The 23,596-nt window shown below is 41.9% G+C and overlaps 1 protein-coding gene across 6 annotated transcripts in view; it reads right to left on the bottom strand.

Moving 5' to 3' along the window:
* The window catches only part of LOC105195208 (tyrosine-protein phosphatase 99A), a 309,085-nt gene that overhangs the window by 198,051 nt on the left and 87,438 nt on the right, over window positions 1-23,596 (bottom strand). For all 6 annotated transcript variants that reach the window (XM_039449885.1, XM_026131022.2, XM_039449886.1 and 3 more), the window contains exon 3: window positions 7,892-8,200. In XM_039449885.1, coding sequence (XP_039305819.1) covers window positions 7,892-8,195 — 304 coding nt within the window. In that variant the 5' untranslated portion in view covers window positions 8,196-8,200. The remainder of the gene's footprint in view (window positions 1-7,891; window positions 8,201-23,596) is intronic.

Raw genomic sequence — 23,596 nt, 5'->3', positions numbered from 1 at the left:
GACAACTTCTTCGACTATTAACGAACTTTTAAATGTTTACAAAAAAAAAAAAATGACTGTGCCGTGTGCCGAATATCATTTCAATAATAAAGCTGGATAAAGGAACAGAGACGCGCATCGCGGCAGCTGCGGTTTTAAACGCGGCTTCGCTCGTAGTTGGCCGTAAGTTTTCGTTAGCCGGAAACGAATGGAAATTAATTTATGAAAGAGCAGTTTACTCTCGATTCTTAGTTAAGTAAGAACGCCGTCTAATGTTCGAGTTTACTCGAGTTATCCTCCCCGCCGCCGCCTGCCCGCCCGCTCTTTCAGGCGTAATGACAGTTGGGCGTTGCCCGATTCATTAATGCCCCTATAAAAAATGCCCCTATAAAAGAGAATCGCGATCTATGGCGATCGTTCGTTGCGCACTAAATATAAACGAGTTAATATTGTTAATTATTCACTTCTAATTGGCTGGAGTACCTTTTACTTCATTAAGAAATTAATGCGCTGAAAGACAATTGTGTAATTTAGTGATGCATTTCTTACAGTTTGCTTGCTATTGTTAGCGTTTGTAATTGTTTTCTTGCCGTTTTCTGTCTTCAATCAATTATTATTCATTTCTAAAATTCTTTGCACTCTAAGAAATCAATTAAATTAAAAACATACGTATATTAGTATACATGTATAAAGATATTGTGTGTCTGAACCTGTATCCGCGATACATTCAAATTGGAATATTTCCGTCTGTATCTAGATACATTTAAAAAAATTATTTTATCCATCACTGATATTAGTGTAATCATAGTCTATGCGGAAGTGTTTTTCTCACGGGCTTGCCATCAAATTAAATACCGTTTAATTAACTGTGTCGCAAGCTGCACGATTCATAGCCGTCGATCTCGCGGATCTTATTCCGGAACTCGATTAAAGCAAGAGTTTGTTATTTGCAGAAATGAAATTATCCTGTGTAAACGTCAAAAGAAGAATCTTGCAACGTCGTCGAGTTTTATCGTAAATAGTGGCAAAAGCAAATTTTTGAAGCTATTCGCGTCCGACAAATCTTCATCCACTACTACTGGTTGTATTACATATGCATGTGCATTAAATATAAAAAAAGATTGGTTTTTATTTTTAACGCACGTTTATATGTAATACAGTCATTAGTTATAAACGAAGATTCGACAGAAGCGTTAACACTTGAAAAATTTCCATAAAAAAACTAATACCATACCGAATATTTAAACAGTAACTGAATATTTTGTACAGCTTAATCGCTATCGAAATAATAATTTCTTATTGGAGACATTGATTTTCTCTTGACTTTTATTATTGATTGATTCCGTTAAAATATCGCATTTATATATTATTAGCACACGCTACGTACGTTGGCGTCAGGTAAATGGTGTCAGAGAAATAATCTCGCAAGTCGGCGACACGTTTTAAGGGAGAGGTGATAAAATGTATTAAAGCTCAACGCGGGCAATTTGCGCGAAAGATTTGTCGAAGTAAGCTGTGCGCTTTGGCTTAGAAAAGCTGGCATTTTTCAACGCACGCTTCATTATCTTCGAAACCAGAGTAGTTTCCAGTCGGTGGAGCACATTTATATCGCGGTGCGCGCACTGTGCTCGCGCGCGTTAAATCGTTGCCTTTATTCAAGGCTCGACACGCGACTAGCCATTTATTTCGTAAAATCACCGGTCAGCCATAACGTCATAGAACAAGCTAAATACAATCACGTAAATAATCTCGTTCTATTTCCGTCGATTAAATCCGCAATAAAAGCTGATATTACACATAGAATCCCTATGCATGGCCCACCCGTTATGTACGTAACGGCTATAAAATAATTGGCTTAATACAACTACACAATATGTTTTTGTTCGGCCAGATTTATGGACCCACTATTGTAATTTTATTTTTATTATTAATTTAATCTCCTAGACTGTATTTTATTACGTCAAGCTTAATAACGGCGAGAACGGAACTGTTTGCATGAAACTGTACAAACAGCACAAAAATAGCAATTGGTGTAATTATAACCGTATATTTGTACACGAAAAAAAAAGGTAAAAATTACTCTGCAAATACTTTTTTTCTCCTGCATTATCAGTATCGCGGCACGCTCGAGGCTGAATAAAAATAATTGGACGCGCAGATTAATTACTATGTTCTGATGCAATGTATGATTAAATAATCTATCTCCGTTTGGGAGAAAAGAAAAATATACGATCAAAGCATTCGATCACTCGTAGGATAACCAAGTAACGAATAGTATGCTAATCCGAGAACGGCCAGGACTCTTCGGTGAATCGTTTCCAACTTTTCGAATTGCATCGAGTCTGCCTCGTCGGTTAGTGAAGAGCGATAGTATGTTCTGCCTTCTAAAAGTCCGTGAGAGAAACTCACTCCATCGTACCAATAAGAATGTTTCGCGGAACTTCACCCGGGCGATCAGTGTACTCGTGATGTAAAATAAATCTCGACCTACCGCAGACTTTGATCCCCCGGACTACTCTCCGGCGCGAAACAACACCCTTAATCTCAGAAAGTACATATATACTCGTATATACATATATATGTGATATCTTTGAAATATTTTATTAGGGATTTATATCACGGGGCCGTATTTCTATCTGCTGTACGTATTACAAATCGTATTACGAACTGCAAAGCCCGGGGTATCCGCCGCGTCGTGAAAAAAAAAGCTGCGATACTCGCTATGTACATATCACGGATTTTTTGGGTACCGTGTAAATTCGCAAAATACGAGAAATGCGCGATGACACGCGGAAAAAAATCCGGGATAGCGCGCGAAATCGCGCAATAAAATATTTCCAAGGCGGATTTTTACAAATCGAAATTTTCAACGTGACAATAGATATGCGCGCGGCGTCATATCCTTCGTATCTTGGAAAAAAATCTCACAAGTGAATTTACGATTCGAGCTAAACCTGTGCACGACGCGCCGCCGTGTCTCTATAGAAAATCGATCTCAATTACGACGAAATGCATTTTCTAACGTGATTAAAGATCGGTCGCGCGTGCATCTGCGCGCGAGGGCATTGGTACCTGCGTTTTACAGTATTGGATGCACATTCTAATGGAATCGACTATGTGTCCTACACACTGGCTGTTGGCAGTGAAGAGATCCCTTCGTTCCAACATCAAATAAAATTGTACGAGGCCATTGCCGAGCACTCGCTGTCGTTCTCTCCTGTCGTTGTCACGATCTCAAATGAGTCGACCGAGTGAAAAACAACGCTCGCAGCTTAGTAGCCACCGAAGGAATAACTGTCGGCGACGCTTTCGCCTTTCGGGTCGTGACCAAAGTCGATGATTCGCTTGTGCGAAAATCAAGGGGAAATAAAACAAACGCAGAAAAGAGAGAGAGAGAGAGAGAGAGAGAGAGAGGGGGAGGGATCTTGGAGAAGCTCGCGGATCTTGACGACACACAGAGGCGAGTGCATGCAGCACAGTAATCCCGAGGGAGAACAATTTTATTTGTTCCATCAAGAGCACATTCCCTTTCCGCCTCTATCCACTTCGAACTCGATTCTCGAATCACCTAGTCAAGCTACTCTTTCCTCGACTCACTTCGTCTTGTCATCTACACGTGATGCATAAGAATACCCTCTTACCATCTTGCGTCCTACGTGCACTTTCGAAATGAAAGAGTCTCGTAATCATATTTCTGTATTTTACTAACGACTTTCTTTTATTAAACTCGATCCTTTCTCATTGAGCTCCAAATATGCCGTTCAAGAATAACTCGCTAGAACGTAAACGTAAAAACAATGAATGATCAATGCCGAACTCGGTGAATACGGTTTTCGCATCTGCATCTGCTCGTTAAGCGAAGTAGAAGGAATAATCGTGACTCGTTAGCCGCTACCGAGATTCCGCGAAGGTTCTCTCTCGCTCTCTCTCTCTCTTTCTCTATTTCTCTCTCATTTTTCTCTTTCCCTCCTCGCTTTCTCTCTCTCGTACGCGCGCGTTCTGTCATCTCGTTCTCCTTCACGTCGAACCGCGTATCCCGTCATGCATATGAATGAAACTGTTTTGCCGCGAGCCGAAAAAACGTCACGCTGTTAAACGACTCGCGCTTATTCATAGCTGCAGTCAACCAACACCATCCCTGCTACCACCCCCGCGGTGAAGCTTCGAGAGACGATAATTCGAAGCTCGTTCCGGGCGTTCCCTTTGGGCCCTTTGTACGCTCGCGATTTCGTTTCGAAGAGTGGCACACGTATTCGCCACCTCTCTCACCGATGCTCGTTCATCAAAACAAATCGGCAACCCTGCCGACTTAACGAGAAAATAACTTGGTAACTGTGCAGCGAATAATCTTGACCGCGAGCGCGTAATATTTATGAAATTCGGCTGCGATTTGTAAATGCAAATTGAAAATAATTAACAAGTGCCTTTTATCCTTTTTCTTTTTCACAATTACGATTTTGTATTTTCATGGTAAAGTATTAAAATACCTGCATCGCACGCACTAGAGTTCGTCCCTTTTATTATTTCACGATGCAAAAATGTAAAACTTTTGTAAAAGCGAGTTAGATCGGACGGCGGCAAGTGATACGAAATTTATTTTCGGTCATCCGTCCATTTTCACGCGCGTAATTCACAAATTTTTCAATGCGCATTTCACGAGAATCAGAAATGAGGGAAATACGAGGATCGATCTCGCAAGTGGAATGTATTCAAGGGGTGTCTGTATGTGTGTGCGTGTACGCTCCTATTGCAAAGATTTGAAAAATGTTCATTTTAATGGTTGACGTAACGTGAATATTGGTTACCACCGAAGTGTTACGTGCCCGGAGTCTCGAGTAGAAGCACGTACAGTAGAATGTACATATACATCATAATATATATACATATATATATATATGTATATATACACCTCGTAAGATACGATATGAATACGTCGCTTAATATCGGATACGCAACGTGAAAAATATAAATTTGCGACATCTCCGATCGCGAGTAGTACATTGATTCCCGTCGTACCACATTGTCGCATCGCGCAAAGTTCACTTTTCACGCCAAGTTACACGAGCCGCGCGGCTACGGCAGCGGTAGCGGCCACCCGCGCCCGCGCTTGGTTCGCGTAATTTCACGTTGTTTTAGCGGCACAGGCAAACTTTTTAGTCAAATTGAGTAACGGATCGTGCATTGAATGCAAATCACCGCGACATAACGCGATAGGACCCGCGTTTCGCTTCTCCTTTTTTGCGGTGAAGTTCGGCGGCCAAACTTACGCCGCTGAAGTTATGCCGCGCGTACTCCCATGATTCCAGCCCGTCCTCGTCCTCATCGTCGTCGTCTATAGGATGCTAGGGAAAAGTTTGCTTTTGACGCGGTGGGTTGCACGTGACGAATTCAAATCAGGCGTAAATACTTAAAGCAAACACTCCGCGAGGGGTGGTGGAGGGGACTCGGTTTTAAAATAAAGCATTAGAAGCTCGACGAGCGACGACGGGATTGTTAAGAAGGGTGGTGTTGCCGCCCGGACCGGTCTGCCTTTCAAAGTTCACGGCAAACTTTGCGTAAACTCGCCGAGTTTAGTAATGAACTACTTCATTGAACGCAAATCGGTAACCACGATGAATGAGTCACGGATATTTCGATTGTCCTCTGAAAATATTAACAAAATCCCAAACGATCCGGCAAATAAACTTCGGGTTTACGCGCAATGAATTATGTCGCTTCGATTAGATAAGATATCTCAAATTAAATGTAAACTAGGTTTAAAAACCATCAACGGGATTATGTATGCGCATCCCAGGAGGACTCGTTATAATCCGCATGAGAGAATTTAATTTAGTTCGTCCCTGGAGGTGAATTCATAAACGATTTTGGAAATGTTTGATCATCATTATAAGAGCGATCATATATAATGACATAAATATTTGTGCATCAATACCTAAAGTGATTATTATATTACCTATAATCTAGATTATAAAATTGTGCAAATTATGCAAGTAAAAATTCGATTCGATTCGATTCAAATTTGAATGTCTACGATCCAACTATTCGAAAATTTCGAATCCAAGAGGTTCAAAAATGAATTACACTTGACAATATTATAAAATCGCATTTAAAATGACTTTATAATTTTGTATAGACTTAATCAATATTATTTTTCTCACATAGTAATCTTTTTTCATTATGATGATTTAAAAATTGTTATTAATTAAAAGTTACGTGTTTCAATAATTCGTTTCAATTTTATTTGATTCCAGTAAAATAATTTTGTCGATAAAATAAAATAAAATTCGGTTTGATTCGGATTCGAACAAAGAAATGAAATTCGATTCGATTCAACTCGAATCAGCGTCAAAACCTTGATTCGCACATCTCTACTAGATTATTTACTGAAGCTTTTTCTTCGTTTTCTTCAAATGTTCTTTAAAAATTGTTAAAGTAATATTTTGCTTTAACGCAAAATAAGTAGGCAATTGATTTAATATTTATTTCTTATTTCGATTTTAGAAAATATAAAATTGTCAAGCTGCAAGAAATCCCGGTGTATCGGAAAATTCTATCTATCTAAATATATATATATATATATATATATATATATATATATATATAGCTAACGGCTAAAGGCAATATAAGAGAGGCAAGTAAGTTCCTTCTCTTTTTTAACTCACGGCTAAGAACAGAAGAATCGCATTTGAACTTTTATATCTCCTTCGATCAGATACAATAGGAAATATCATATAACTATATGTTATTGCCACCGAAGTTACTAAAAATGAAACTGAATAGTGTTATTCTTATAATAAAAAAAAAACCAAAATTCAATTATCAGAATATTTTATGGAAAGTATTAAAATATTGAAAAAGATTTGTCTAAAATGACAGAGGCGTTATCCAATGACAACTCGAGCGGATTTGCTTAAGTTAATTAATAATATCCTCAAAGTCTATAAGTAATAACCAGAATTTATAAATTTAACGAAGATAAATTTCCGAGTAATGAAACGAAAAACGCAACGTAGCCGTCCAGATGAACCTTGGTGCAATACCAAACGGCTTTAGCGCGATACAAAACAAATTTTTAATTCACTAATGACATTTAGATTAAAAACCTAATCAGTCAGACTTAAATCTCGTAGACTGTAAGAAATTTTATCATTTTGTAGCTTTCTCTTTTAAGATTAATTACAAATACAGACAATTACACTCACTATTTAATTTCAATTCACTCTCATTAATATGAAAAACTTTATCAAGCAGCGAATAGTAAAAAATATGTATATGCGCTTAGAAACACGTTTAAGACACAGTGCGTGAAATATAAGTACGCGATTGTGCGAGCTATAAGATAAGAATTTGAAAGGATAAGAAAGGATAATAACAAGAAGGAATAAGACTGCGGCTTACTCTAGAGAGAAGCTGAAATTTCAAAAGTACGCGAGACGTCGTAGTGATGAGAATTGTGAGCGATAGGGAGACGATTGAATCGAGCAAACGCGAAAGACTGGATTGAAAGTAGAGAGTGTGACTGCGGCGCGAGAGGAGTTTGCGAACGGTATGTATAACAGGACGAGATTGCTATTTCAAAGTCGGTTGCTTTATCAGCGAGTTTTTTTTATAAGTCAAGTGCATCAATAAACTTTTCTTTTACGAACAATAGCATTTTTATATACGAAATAATTAATAAAGAGCAAGAAAAGTAATAAAAAAAAAAAATATATATATATTGATTCATTAGACTTCATGTACTTCATACATCCCTTAATGCGATATGAGTCGAGATGAAATTAAGGGAGCTTCCGTTGTTAATAAACGTCAGCGCCGTTCTATATTAGCCAACTGAGTTTGTTCCCACGGCAAGTACACATCTACGGAAAGAGATAGAGGGACAGAAAGCGATTAAAAACATTCCGCCACTTACCTCGCACGATGAGCTTGATCACGGCTTCCGGCGCATTCCGGTTGTTCACGAGACACTCGTACATACCGCTGTCGGCGGCGGTGACGGGATGCAGCTGCAACGAATAATTTTTCAACGACAGGGACATTCTGTTCTGTTCCGTTCGCCGCACGACAGTCGTGCTTCTGCTCTTATACTCGAGCAGCCGCATCCCGTTTGCCCGCCACTCGAGCATCAACACCAGCGAATCCTCCGTCACCCCCGGACATCCCAGCGTGACGTTCTTCCCCGCCTCCACGACGACGTCCTCCACCAACGAATTCATGGCATCTGTGGACATAGATCCTTACGTTACGCTCGTTGTACGTTATCGTTGAACGTTATCGTGGCAATAAAAACAAACGCGATCGCGGGGCTGCGGCAGGAATGAGAATCGTGGAACTGGATAAGTCCAGCGTCGGATCCTCGCGGGGAGGGTCCGCGGAAGATTCACCTGTGTCAGGACAATTTCACCGCGGAGCGAATAAAATCCGTGAATGACTAGACGTTCTTCGACTTTACAGCACGTCACTCCCGCTTCCTCGTAAGACCGAATGTAAAAGATTCTGACCGCCGCGCCGCAGGGCCCACGTTGTCGATCGCGTTGATTTTTCTTCGGACTCATATACTCACACACACACACACATACACACACACACACCCATAAACACTCTCTTGCTCTAAAGAAAATTTCAACATTTTTTAATCGCGCGGCACAAATGAGTGATCTTGCGCACAACGGTGAACTTCCCCGGTTCGTTCGCGGTAAACGCTTGGAATATACTTGAAGGGATTAACGTTACGCGCGCGAGTAACGCCAACATCGTGGTGGGATAGCTTCCGATCGACTTTTAAAATTTCACACGGCCGCGCCGCCGGATCGTAATTTGCAACGCAAAATATACGACGCTCTAGCTCGCGCGAGAATAAGCTTTCACCGTTACGCCATATTGCATCGCGGAATTCTGAATACCTAGGCATCCAATTTTCTTTCTAACAAGTTCAATTTTTTCTCCAACGAGAGTACCTCCGATACACATACGCGCGAACGTGCTCGCGTCACGCACGCATTACTATTTTGCTCTCTCTCTCTTTCTCTTTCTCTCTTTCTCTGACCACAGAACATCGTTGTCCGGGAAAATCTATGAAAATCCATGCACGAACGGACGACAGACTGGGAGTTCGCGCGTGATTTCGTAAGCACTACAGACACGTATGTACCGCGTATGGATATGTGCTCCGCTGTATCGCGAGGCGAACTGTCGATCGTACGTGGCGAAACCGCGCCGGACATCACGATGCGGTAGGTCATCGCGAGGTAATTCACGAAGGGATTCCCTCCGCAATCTCTGGAAAGCCCTCGGAAAGCTTTCGCTACGCGGATTTCGCGGCAAAACGGTATTCGGATCACGCGTACGTATTCATACGTGCATAAAGTGCAAGTTCGAACCTTGCCAAGCATGCTCCTTTAGCGCATCCGGTCTCTTTCTCTTACGATCGACATAAATCACGGCTCGCCCTTTGAGCTACGTCGTTGGACGAGTAACTACTCGACGACGTTCATCCACCTTCGCAAACTCGATAACAAATTTGTCGCAAAATAATATTTCCTGGATCCTCTCGAAAATTTTCGCGATAAATTTTCTTTCGTTCTATTGAATTATTTTTCCCCTTTCGTTTCCTTTTTTTAAAGTTTACACGCGAAATATATTTTACTCCCTAAAAGCTATCTATTTAGTTATTTTTATAGCAAACTATATTTATCTTTCTCTTTTTCTTTATTTCTTTCATCTTTTGAAGTAAAAGGGATATTTCGATTGCGTTTTCACTTCGAATAATAATTTTATTTGATTTTACCTGATTCGTCAAAATAATTCCAGAGACCTAGCCATTTTGTATCAAAGAGAGACTGATACATTTAATTATTGTATTTTTTTATGCACGTCAGAATAAATGAAAGATTTTTTTCATGATAATGATATTCATGATCAATAAAGTATGTTTATAAAATGTGTCAAAGAGTCCTATTTTAGCTTATTAATCAATAAAGCTTTTATTATTCATTCTGATGGAAATAGGGCCCTTGAATTGAATAACGTGGCTATTTATTAATTATAAAATATCATATCAAGTTGTTCAATATATACATTCTTAAATATTTTATATATCGACCACGAATTTCTCTATCGCCTGTAAAAATTCGTAATATAAATATATATACCAAAAATAAGTTAAACAATCGACTTTCTTCTGAAGATGGGAGTGACCGTTAAAAAAAAGTTTTAACAAGTTTATTTAGTGTGATATATATGTAACTCGAGAAAGACCTTTACAAAAAAGTCAAATAAAAATATATACGTCGTAAAAGAAAAGAAATAACCATAAAATCAAAGTTGCATGAAAGTCATCTCCATTTGTTTGAAAACAATTATATAATTTTCTTTACATAACATGATTTCTCTAATTATTTTGTGTATAAAAATATTAAGATAGATTTATCGAAAAATCATTTACGAGTCTTTATTTTATATTTTATTCTGACACATTTCGACTCAAAATATAAAATGTCTTGTAAAACGATATTGGCTTTTTCAATGGCTTTATTTTGGTACTTTTTGTTACATGCGGAATAATCAGAGAAATTATATCGCGTTAAAAGAAACACACGCAATGTTTTGTTTTTGAGATATTTTATCGGTCCAGTATTTTTTGCTCACCCCTCGTACGTGTGCGCGCGTGCGCCTGTGTGCGAACGATGTGTATGTATGATATCGATTCAGTTTTAAAACTAAATTTCTTGAAACGCAACGTCAAAGTTACTCACAAAATGAGTCGACTGGGAAACATTTCGTCGAAAGATACCTCAACAGAATTTTAAAGCATACGGTGCTCCTCAAAGCTTCCGGTATACCTCTAAAAACTCTGACTACATGCACTAGCCCTTAACGTCATTACGTTTCATTGCCAATCCACGGACCCGTAAGTAGTATGTTGCGAACCCTGTTAGTTCTCGATTAGTTGTCGACGGAATGCCGCTTCTATGAATAAAAAAAAAGGGCATGCGCAGGAAAGATTAACGAAAATGCAGGTAGAAACGAACGCTACCGCGATGCAACGAGAGCGTGCACGGCGAGAAAGTAATCTGCAACCGTTAACGACATCGATCGTACCGATAGCCGCGCGGTGCGCGACACAAGGGTGGAAAGCAAAAAGTGACGAAGAGGAAACAGAAAAGAAACATCATAAACGTGGGACGCGACCGCGCGATAACGATAACGCGTTCGCATGGGCTCCGTCAACGAGAATCACCTCGTCGTTTGTACTCCGCGACGACATTTCGACGAGGCATTCGCGGTCGCAGGACGCTCGTAAAATCGACGCGGCAGATTGCCCGAGAAAATAAAACCGTAATCGCGCGTTGTTTCGGCCTACTGTAACAAAAAGTGGAAGGAAAAAAAAATGCGAAAGAAATACGCGAACAAAGGCGGAAATCTCTTCCGCGCGTTTCGATCGCGAGCCAAATTCGCGAGTGCTAATGTCGAGGAAACGGTTTCCGGCTGCCCGTGCTGCCTTCTCAGCTCGCTTAATTCCGCACGCCATTTCGTCGCGCGATCCACGCGAATTCAGAATACTAACGTCGTAAAGTTTCACGAGCTAATAACTAATCTACATCGCCGACGCGATTCGCGCCCGAAAGATCGTGTTTAGACGCGTCGATCGCGCGAGCTGCGCAGTAAAATAATAGCAGTCGCTAAAAGATCTCGCACTCTGGCGCTACGTGTGCGTTATATTCCGCGCGAACTTCCAAGTGTAATCGATATAATTTAACTGCGCGGAGAGAATGAGGAGAGAGAGAGAGAGAGAGAGAGAGAGAGAGAGAGAGAGAGAGAAAGCGAAAGAGAGCGCAAAGCGGGAGAATCTCCGGGGCTGGTGCGATCGCAGACACACGCGGGGCGTGTTTCCGAACTTCGGAGTCACCCTCCCTCGCGTGCTGCTGCTTAGCTCCAGGGAGGTCCATTTCGCGCGTAAGTTAACATAATGTAAAAAGTTTCTCGACGGTGGATAACGCCCGTGCCGTCACGGCGATCGTGACGGAAAAATATATCGCGTTCGTCCCCGATCGCGCGGTGCGGTTTTGATCGCGTTCGACTCGCGCGTACGTCCCCCGTCGCGGAAATGAAATTTCGCACGCGATTCTCGCTTCGTATCTTCGGGAAAAGAAGCTCCGCACGCGAGAGTTTTCCAACAACTGCAGCAACAGCAACGGCAGTGGCGGTGGTGGCGCGATGCAGCCGAACGATGCGAACGCGCCTCGTTACTTCTCGAACTTTATCAAAAGTACGTCGTAAAAAGTTTCCATATCGATTCCCGCCGCCGCCATGCTTACGAAAAAACCATAAACTTCTCTTTCCCGGGATGAAAAGCGGACCCAACTACACGTGACGAGGTAATTTTTCGAATTTTACGGCGCACCGAGCCGCGTATTGAGCTCTTTCCCCGTTAGATCGTTAGAATCGCCGAAGGAATTAATGTTAATTACGGCAAACAAATCCAGCCGTAATGTCTCAATTGTGTCAAGACTCGTGGAAAACGCGAGAGTATTTACGTTCGTTGACTACAAACTGTCGGCCAATTATTTTATCCGGCTTTCGAGCGCGCTCGTTAATTATTCCTTACAAAGTGATATTCGTTATACTTCCCTAGGGGGATTAGTGGAGGCAAACGGCATCTTGAATCCCGCATGGGCCTCGAAATTTGCTTTAATGCTATAGGAATATTACGAGAGAACTTAATGCGCGTCTCCATGTCGGCGAAATAGGAGCTTTCAGGCGGCTATCCCTTTCGCCGACGTCGTGGAAGAACCTACCTATTATCTCGAATTCTGGTTAGCATCCCTCCGGAGGGATTCAGAAAGAAAGCGTGAGCTACGGAAACTCACTTCGCGTAAATGCAAGTGAGGATAACAACGCGATTTAATAGTTGCTGAAATATCATTTTTAAATAATAGAACGAATCACTTGACGCTTTAAGTAATCGGCGTAATAAATTTAATAAAAAAAGAAAATAAAAAAAAATGTATATGCTCTCCCCGTGATACACGCAGTCGATGTAACTTGTCGGTAGTTCTCTAAGGTACTCGTTGCATCCTATCAATCTTATGACACTTTTATGATACGTCGAGTCGTTTAGCGATACTGCGGCAGAAGCAGCAATCAGCATCGTCGACCTGTGGCGCGACCGAGTCGCGAGGCCGACCTAAAAATTGAATTTTCTCCTCTTTTCCGCGACAGGAGAGAGACCGGCTCGGTACGCCGTAAATTAATTTACGCAAATCTTCCGCGGGCATGAATTTTTCCAGCACTAATTTCCCCAGAAGCTACCACGCTCCGCGAGATACGGTCACACGGTCGAGGCAAGCCGTTACCACGGTAATTACCTTCCTACCTTCGTTCCGCTTCGTCTTTTTGTCTCATAACCAAGTAACTATCTTAATTGCTTTTGCTTTTCTAACTCTGGATACTGCACTAAGTCCGGCTCGTTTTATACGGCGGAATGCCCCGACTCCCCCTCCCGAAAACTCCCTGATGGTCACCATTGTCGTTAGCGACTATCCACGAGGGGTTATCCCATCCTCTCGTCCCGGGGGGGGGTCGATTTAAATTCGTTCCCCTTCATCGCCGTTCGTGTCTCTCCGCTCTCTCTCCTCTTCCCGTCTCTTATCACTCCGTAACCCGCAGCCGCCGATATTTTTTCATTACGCCTTCCGAGGTCCTTTGTTTTTTATCGAGACGACGATAACATCGCAACCTCCGCGGTGGAACGCAACCTCCGCGGTGGAAGTCGAAGCGGCGCGGGCGGCGCGGCGGCGGTCGCAAAAGGCAATCTTCCTAAGAGAATCTCAAACGGTACGCGACGTCGCCTCGTGCCAATTTTCGCTCCGTTAACCATCACACTGCGAGACGACGACCTTCGTTATTTCCCGTGAAAAATTTCTCGCGCGAGAAGCAAGATCGAGCGTCGCCGTCGTTCGTTCGTTCGGCACGAATGAACGGGACTGTCGATAAGAGAGCGAGAAGCGTAAATGGTTCGTCGATCGTTCTAATCGTACTTTGCAATTTTTATAAAACATAAAACTCTCCGACTAACGCTTTTGTTATAACGGCGCAAATAAATAATACCGGGAATTACCGGTAAAGGCGAGAAACGTTATTAACGCTTCATTACAATTAGAGAAAATCCCTCCCCGCCCTGAATCTTTTAGGATAAGTAGGATTGGTTAAAGCCGCGATGGGTAAAAATATCCCGCAAATTCACTCAGACTTTTTCATCTCTCTGTCGGTTGCCTTTCTTGCGGTGGTAAATCGCCGGCAGCGGCCCCTGCAAAAGCGCACGATTCCTCGCTCCCGGGATTTCTGCCGTTTTCTTGCCGGTCATCAAATAGATAAGCGCGAAACGTAACGCAAGTCTTCTCCAATTTTATGAAAGTAGGAGGATCTTGATACAGTTGATTGCCTTTCAGAAACTCCTAACATTAGTCGCGACAGACAGGGATTTATCGTGAGCAAGACAAGCCGGTTTTAATACCAACTCCCCGAGAATTATTACACCGACAACTTATTAGCTTACAACGCTTGCCACCCGCACCTGGTAACAACTTCTCGAGTACTGTTACAACGTAAACGCGCGCATCTCACCCGCGCGCTCGAACCTCCTCCTCCTCCTTCCTTCCTCGTAATTTTTATGCAAACGAATATGAGAATATTTCGTAGATTAGGACGCTGCGCGATATTTCCTTGCGGTCGTGATCAAATCGCTATCGAGATCGGATACGCTATCAAGATCCCCGTTTCAGCATACGGTAGCAGTGCTGACACGAGAGGTAATCATCTGGCAGCGGTAAATAACATTTTCATCGAGCGGTCGATCTGACAATAATAAGGAGGTCGCGCGATTATTTTCCTGGAAAGGCCGCCGCCGCCGCGCGCGCGTTAGATGGGGCCGCCTCGCTGCCGGTCGATTAATCATCGGTAGATTCCCATCAGCCGGGGCATATTTGCACGAACAAATGCTCACCGGGGAGAAGAGCTCGTCGCGCGCGCGTTTGCCGCAGCTACGCGCACGAATTTCTGTCTGCGAGAGAGTTGAAATCGTAGTAAATCCACCAACGATTCCTCGGAAATCGTCCGTGTCGACGTGCAGTACGTAAACTTCCCCCCGTTTAATCGTTCGTTCGGTCAAACGCCCTCGTTAATTACTTCCAATTTAATTAGCGTTTTACCCTCTTACATTGGAAGGAAGAGTCTCCATTGTTCTCCTTCCTTCGCTCGCATTGTAAATCATCCAATTTGAATGCTCCGATGAGCCAGCGCGCGCGCTTGTACAACGCACCCGCCATCTTACGTACGAGCGACAATTTTGAAGGAAACCTTAGTTTTCCGCCAGAGCAAGTGGATTTCGGATAATCCGGAGCAATATCGCGAGCTGACACCACTTAATGTAACTCCGTAAAATACACGAGTAAAATACCGTGAAAGATGTTTGCAATGTGCGAGCGCTGGCTCTCGTTGTCGCTCGGAAATTCGTTCCGTCCTCCTCCGCGTTCGTTCGATGAATTTATATCAAAATACTGTTTCTCCCAAGTAATTAGCAAATAGCGAAATACCAAGGATAAATTTCGAGTGGGTGATTTTCTATACTGTAGGGGAAAATCACACATGACCGCCAAATGAACGCCCGCTTCAATCGTGGAAATGGTCTGCTGTGTGTGTACGGTACGGTCGCACTTGCACCGAAATAGACGCCAAACTGTTAGAGCAAACCATTCGGTATTAGTTTTCTCCCCGCTTTTGGAAACTGAAACTCCGACCGAAAGAATTGTACGATCCGATAGCCGATGTTCTCGCTAATGGAGCGTTCGCGGGAAACGAAACAAATGGAACCGCGCCCTCCTCGCTTCTCTACAAACGGGGCAGGCGGCCGCTTCGTTCCGTCGTGCAACGCGTTCCTTCCTTCTCTCGGATTTGTCTTGGAAACCTTGAACGAACGGAATTCTCGAAGGACGATTCCGCAGCAAGTTGGAAGTATCCTTCCTCGGAGAAGGATCGATCAAGCGCCAAAGAATGGTCAGAATCCCGAATATTTTCAACTCTCGAGTTTCCTTTAAGCCGCTATTTTCTTTCTCGCGGCGGTGCAAACCGTTGCTCGACTTGGATGTTTATTATATATATATACAGAACATAAGCTCGTGATACAACGTCGCGAAATTTATTTAACTCTTTATTCTGAACTGATAACAGTGCGGCGATAAAAATTACATTTCCCATAGTAATAAATGAGAAGTGCGGTGCAGCAACATTTGCTTAGTCGTGACGCAGGATATGATAAGCAAGAATGCGCGCCCTAAAACACCATCGGAATAACGGCAATTAAATTTACATACACCCCACGGAGAACGTAACTGCTCTCGTGCTGGTAGCTACACTAACACCCGCGTTCAACGTCGACTAACAATTTTCCCCGTATCTGCTGTCATTTTTCTATTCTGTCACAACGGCACGGAAATATTCATTTACTACGTCATTACGATCGTACCCTGTCGTCCGCGAGGCGTTGTGTCGTGTCGGCCATGCATCGGCGTAATTACTGTCTCGACAGCATCGAAAAAAGAGCGAGAGCGATATTTCAACACCCTTCATTGCTGATCACATTTTCGATTGCGCCGAAGCAAAGCCCACAACGAGCTACAAGCGCGTGGTTCGTCGTTACGACCCGGAAGTTGAGTTTTTAGATCTTCCTGCAAAGAGAGATTCGAAAAATGTCGAAACAATGGTATATATATGGTGTGCGCGCGCGCGCGCACACACACACACGCACGCACGCACGCACATGTTGCAGACGACGGTTATTGATTCTCTATCGCAAAGAATCGATGCAAAACATCGATGTAAATATTAAGTACATAATGCTCTCATCCGGTACAAATATGCGTTTCCATATTTCCTGCAACGAGTCGATATGTTCGCAGGCACGAGAGGCGGATGCTCGTTAAAGCGCACGACGAACGCACTCTCCATGATAATTGGATTCAATAAAGCCTCTTCATTACGATACTCTTTTTTACTCAGCGACTTCTATGCCTTCGTGTTCATCTGTACATAGATAATTTGGAAGTAATGAAAAGCGTCAAATTGAAAAAGGGAAAAACTTTTAAAGTGGAATTAACATCTCTTCTTGAATACTTAATTAATTGAAAAAGCAAACGTTATTTCTTTCATCATTATAGGTATATTCCTGGAAAATAATATTATTCCTTTTATACTTTGTCCGTTTCATTTTTCGAAGTGGTGTCTCTCAGATACATTTGCATTCTTTAACTTTATTACCAAGTGTACTAAAAAAAAGTAGAGGATAAGAATAGAGAAATCAAAAAAGCGTATCAAAACATAATAAAATGGTCTTGTAAGTAGAAGAACGGTATAAACGCTGAATACTAGAAGTAATTTATAGATACACTTTATTTTAGCAGAGCTTTGTCAATAAAAAAGAAGTTTTGTCTGTGATGAAAAAAAGAAATCACTGCAGATATTTTTAAATTTCGCAACTGCGGAAAAATATCGTGTCCATCCGATTTAATTTCATTTTCGGTTAAAAGGAAACTGTCGAATCGTTTGCTGCCGAATCCTCTGCAAAGGACCTGCCCTGCAAGGAACAATACCGACACTTCTTGTTAGAACAACGAAGAGGCCAAGAAGATACCGACAAATATGTACCCCGGACTAACGTGTGTGGACGAAAGGGGGTTTGTCTGGATATATATACTAGCGGTAACTCCGTTACATAAGTGATTGAGGTTAAACTCAGTGGGAAGGATTCGCAAACTTCTTACAGCCTGCAGCTGCTCGAAGCACGGTGCTTTCCCATCGTGTCCCGTGACGTCGTCAGTTTCGTACGTACGTTTCATGACGAGTTCGACGACGTGGATCGATATCACATTAAAGCTACGTTCGTGCAAAATTTCGGGAAAAAGCGGCGGAGAGTGGAATCTTCCCGGCGATCCGAGCATCGGTTGTACGTCGAAATATCGGATGTTGCTATTTTAATGCCGCCGAAAATGATATATCACTGACCAAAACTCGATAGAGAATCGATTGTACCACGTCAAGTCGCATGATAGATGGCAACATTTTGGAATAAAATCCGAGTTGTACCAATATGTTTTTATAGTATTTTTTTTTTTTATCACGTCATTAAACGCCGGGGGAAATTCGCGCGATTTTTAGACTACGAACGAGGTGTCCTGCGAAATTAATTAAAACGAACAATAAGCTCGCGTTCTGTTGCCAACTTTTAAAAGTCCATTTCGCGATAATAATGGTACTTTCTTCATTTAATTCTTGAGACCGATAGAGAGAAAGAGAGAGAGAGAGGGTCGTCCTTATCTTCGTCAACGGTATCGCAACCGTCGCTCCAAGAAAAACTTTATTACACGTTTAGAGTCAATTAAAAATCTTTCAGCGATTTCCTTTAATCGCTTCGTCGATGTTTTTAATGGATTTCAGGATGCGCAATTATTTGACATTTCTACGAATACCCGACTACATTTAATAATAAACCTGTTAGCGCATGATTGGCACTCCCCGTAATAATGGTGACCCTTTTCTAACGCTCTATTGTTATTCTTACAATTGACTGGGAGTATATATAATTCATAGAAACGCCGGCTGTCTCATCGATAGTGACTGGAAATGCAAAAGCGAGTTAGCTGAAATTAATCAAATTACCAGGTCCTCTAGCGAATTCTGAGTGATCTGCATCGAACACTTTGTCTTGGAATAACTACCGACGTTCGACAAGGAGTATGAAGTGGTTAAGCCAGTTAAGGGTCTACACCAAACACGAATAATCCAATTTCTGCACCGAATGCCGTGAGGTCAACAGAATTTCGGGCACGTCATTGTGCTTCCAAATTAGGACAACCACGCCTTAAAATACACAAACGGCTACTGAACTTTGAGATCGTCTTACGAATAACACCAATTGTACTTATGCGCTCGTATGAATGTTCGTTATAGAATAAACGTTATGACATGAATCTCGCGAGTATTCTGAGACCCGTGGGAACTAAAAGGAATTAATTCGCAGAAGACGATGCCGAGATGTACTTAACGTTTAGAGAAAATTTTTGCAATATTTTTCTCAGCTCAAATACAACTTTAATTATTGTTCGATTCAAACTATATTCAAACTAGATGACTATTAAAATTATAAATAAGTACAACGTTAGTAATAGCAACATTCTACAAGTGCAAATAATTATTCAATTATTTTGCTATACAAAGTAGCGTTATTTCATTACGGATATATAATAGAGTTCCACAAATTAGGATTCTGCAACTACATTAGCGTCTCTCGTGCATCTATATCATTAAGTGAAATGGAACTCGAGGCATGGCGGTATATCTCGGTGTAATTAAGCATAACGGACGTCAACTTTGGAAAATCTTGATACCCCCAGCGTTCCATTAATACCAGCCGATCCGCACCATCGCATGCTCACATGCACTTTCGTTTCCTGAAATTCCAGGAACGCACGAAACACATTGTTCCTCAAGACATCTCTATGAAAGAGCATTACCTGTATTCAGCGGCATTGTCCTACCGATAAACCCTCTTCCCTCTCAAGCGGAAGATACTCTCTCGAGTTCGCTTCTTCGGCAGGAGAAACAAGCACAGAAAAAGTGTGGGGAGGCGGAACTGACTCTCTCGCATTCAACAAGAGAATAAGGACTGGACAAACCATTTATTGGCTTCTCATCTTGGAGTGCATTCCGAATTATCCGCATGAAGCGCACAGACTGCAATATTGATGCGCAACACTTTGAAATCGTTCCGTTTCTTAAATGTGCGCATAAAGCGCGTGAAGCGCTTACAGATTTCGGATGTTGCTTACTGTTTCCTGTGCGACTTATACGTTGAGTGGACTTTCTATAAGCGCAAAATATTTTTTAATATCAAATAATATTCCTGAAATATTATTTAATAGTAATAAAAAGTGATTCAATGTATCACTCCTAATACTATTATATAAACATTGTAAAGATACTATATTAAAAGTGAATAATATTATTTATTTCAATATTTTAAATTATCAACATTATATAGCTTTTAAAAGTAATAATTATAAAGTTTATAAATTTTATGCATAATTCTGAATTTAAATAATTTTTAAAAACAATATCTGTAAAACATTTTCATAATATGCCACGGATATTGAAATAATATAAAATTATAAAATTATTTTAATTTTTAATAATATTTATATAATATTTGTATAATTCTAGGAGTATTGTAGCGCTTATAGGACTAAAATATGGATCTTATATAAGTTTATAAGATTTTTATAAAATTGTGATAAAACTCTTATCTAAAACATATTAATCTTTTTGCGGATTTCTTTAAAAAGAAGTAACCACTTCGTTTTCCTCTTCGACAAAAATAGAAAATTTAAATAATTCTTGATCCAGAGTGTCCAAGCTCGTCGATTCTCTCGTCTGTTTAATATGCAATCGGTGCAATCGGAACGCGTTCCGAATTATGCAAGAAACGCATAGACCACATCAGCGCATGAAACGCATCAACTGCCTCAAGTTGAAAGAGAAGCAGTCAATGCGCTGGGAGTAGTGCTAAGAATTCAGTACCGGTTAGTACACTCTAGGGAATTCATAGCACTTTCGAAGCGCTTTCGAAGCACGCAGTAGCTAATTCGGAACGACTTTCTATGCACTCTACGCGCTTCATGCGTAATTCGAAACAGAGCTCATCGAGTTCGCTCATTTTCGCGGAAGTAACTTGTACGCAAGACGTATATTGTTAATACTTAACTGTGCCATTAAACAACGATTCGGGAGTATGAAAGGTTTTGTTAGTGCAGCCACACACATAAAGAGCTATCGGATTCGCACGACGAATCCTTGATGCTGTACCACAAGTCGAAAGTGGCCCGCGAAGCATATATCGCTTTTAAATCCGTTAATGCGGGTTTGGAAAGGTAATTTGCATAGGTTTCATGGTTACGTATAGCGACGCGCAGGGGCCGGGGCTATCATTGCAACAAGCGGGGGATTCCGGTTTTGCTAATCCTTCGGACTTTGTCCGTGACGTTTCAGCGTTAAACAGGTCGTCCTGAATTGCGCGCCCGGCGCGAGCACGTGCGCGCGCGCTTGCAAATACGACGGAAACTGCACTTGAATAAACTTCCGAAGCGGAATCTTCCGCCTTTTATTTCAAGAACGCGATATTGGCTTTCCGGCGAAATCTTCTTTTTCCGATGTTTCCCTCTCCACCGACTTTACCGTTTTACCTTTCGTGTTCCCTGTTCCCTTGTATACCTCGCCTTTATCTTTCTGCCTGTCTTTCCCCCCTCCTCCCCCCACGCCGAGAATATTTATTATTTTCACTCGGTATCGATGATACGTATCTTAAAGCAAAGCGGGCTTGTCATGAAAAATCGAGGCCCATTTTATCGCGACATCGATGACGGAAAGTGTTTCGTTCGACTCTCCCACTGGGCACACCTAGAAACCACTCTCGTCTCTCTTTCTTTTTCTGTCTCTCTTTATCTCCACCTGTCACGATCTCTTTTTTCACGTTCCTGCCTCAGTGACGTTAAATCACACGAGAGGCAATAAATCCTATGCGCATCCTGGACAGCTGATTCGGCACAAAATATCAGCGAAGTGCGAGCGAACAAGCATCAACAGTCCTCGCGTTTATTTGGAAAATCAGGAGCTAGCCAGCCTATTTGCACATTGTTATGCGTTTATATAAGCTTGTGTATCGTGTATCAATATTTACATTTCGCGAATTATGCGCAGAGTACAGATAGATAAATAATTAATAGCTAACTGTAATTCCTATGTAAACTGTTTTCGTGTAAAATTTGATAAGAGCGAATCGCATGTAACCCAATTCGTTTCTACCAATTTAAAATAAGAAGGATCGAACTATTTTATTGGCGAAACCTTAAGCGGACAATCGAGAGAGACGAGAGCAATAATCGTCAACGAAGAAAACAGCGTGAGAGAATTGACAACGACCGGGACGGGAAGAGAGACACGGGAGACGCCGAGAGGGAAAAGAGAATAGCATAGATAGGCGCCGGAGCAAAAGCGTAGGTAGTTACCAATAGCGGTCGGGATCCCTCGTTTGATTCTCGCCCTACTGAAAAAATTGCATTTGTCGCCGGCAGCCTTTGGGCTCGGAATAAGATACGGTTCCGGCAAAAGAGCGCCTAGGGGCTCCTTCCGCCGGATCAGATATTATGTTAAACGTTTTTAGTTATTCACTCGACGCTCTCCTCGGCGGCGTTCCCCTCTTATTCTTTTCTACCTCCTTTTCTACCGCCTTTAATCGAAATCGAATCGAAGGTTCGCGCGCGCGCTATATCTCCCGCGTCTCTCGTCGACGGATTGGCCTTCGAAAAGGAACGTGGCTAGATTATCAGCGGCGCGCAGCGAGGGACACCTCGCGAAAGAACTGATAAAGGCGAAATAAAAAGTGGAGAACGGAGATAATAATGTCGAGGTCGCATATACTCTGCGGCACAGCGCCACTCGATTAATGATAAAAGCTCATGGAGGCATTCATCTTTCGCGTAGGGCATCTATTGAGGGATATCGAAGAAATACAATGTAACTGCGAAGAAAGTTAAGTCGAGGCGAGATAAAGACAAAAATAAAACGCGGCAGGCTATGTCGCTCATTTGTCACTGCAACGACATAATTAAAAAATTGTCATTCTTTTTGGTTTTCTGCAAGAAGAAGGGAACTCAATTCACGCAAACTGAAGAGCTAGTGATATTTTTATTCCGCTATAATCAGTGCATTAAATCGTTACATCAAAATTGCATTTAAAAACAATATTATACAATTTTTGTGATTCGAAACATTCAAATTGAGAAACTTCGTTTCTTTTTTTCAGTATTTAGTATATCGTTTTGTAGTAAATGAGCGATATATTTTTCAAGTACAACTCCGACCTAGGAAGTTATCTTCAACCCGCTTTATTTTTCTCGTGAGGAATGTCCGAATAAAATCCGTCTAAAAATATTCATCTCATCTCAACGTCGGTATCCTTAGGTATGCGCGCGTATTTCTGTGTCGCTCGGCAAAAAGCTGTGAAAGACGTGGAACAGAGTCATGCAACGGGGGATGCCTCCTCACCTAGCCGGCTATTTCCGTGTCAGACCTTCGTGGCAGCGCAATGTCCATTTTAATAACGCGTCACGGGTAGAACGGGCGATGGCGTTCTACTCGGTTCTGCGCCTGCGAGAGGACAGTGCTCCAATTCGGCAGGGCATACCCCGTTGACTGAGATATTTCAGGCATAAGGACGTTTGGACCAAGAACGAGAAAGCTTTCGAGCTTCGGTTTTCAGGTCAAATGAACGGAAAAGCAAGGACCAGGGAAACGTCACAAAGGCAAAGGGAGAAGGCCAGCGATACCGTCGAAAGAAAAAGGGTTTCGACAAGGAAAATTAACGTAGCATGAGAGTAGCAAAGGAAGGAGAGAGAGAGAGAGAGAGAGAGAGAGAGAGAGAGAGAGAAAGAGAGAGAGAGAGAACAGGACGGAAGTTACAAAGGGGCATAACCAGTAGAAGAGCATAGAGTATGCAAAGTTTGGAACTTAA

The sequence above is a fragment of the Solenopsis invicta genome, chromosome 5 (assembly GCF_016802725.1).
Source record: "Solenopsis invicta isolate M01_SB chromosome 5, UNIL_Sinv_3.0, whole genome shotgun sequence".
NCBI classification, from domain to species: Eukaryota; Metazoa; Arthropoda; class Insecta; order Hymenoptera; family Formicidae; genus Solenopsis; species Solenopsis invicta.
The sequence above is the reverse complement of the archived record's forward strand: the minus strand, read 5'-3'. Positions and strand labels throughout refer to the sequence as shown.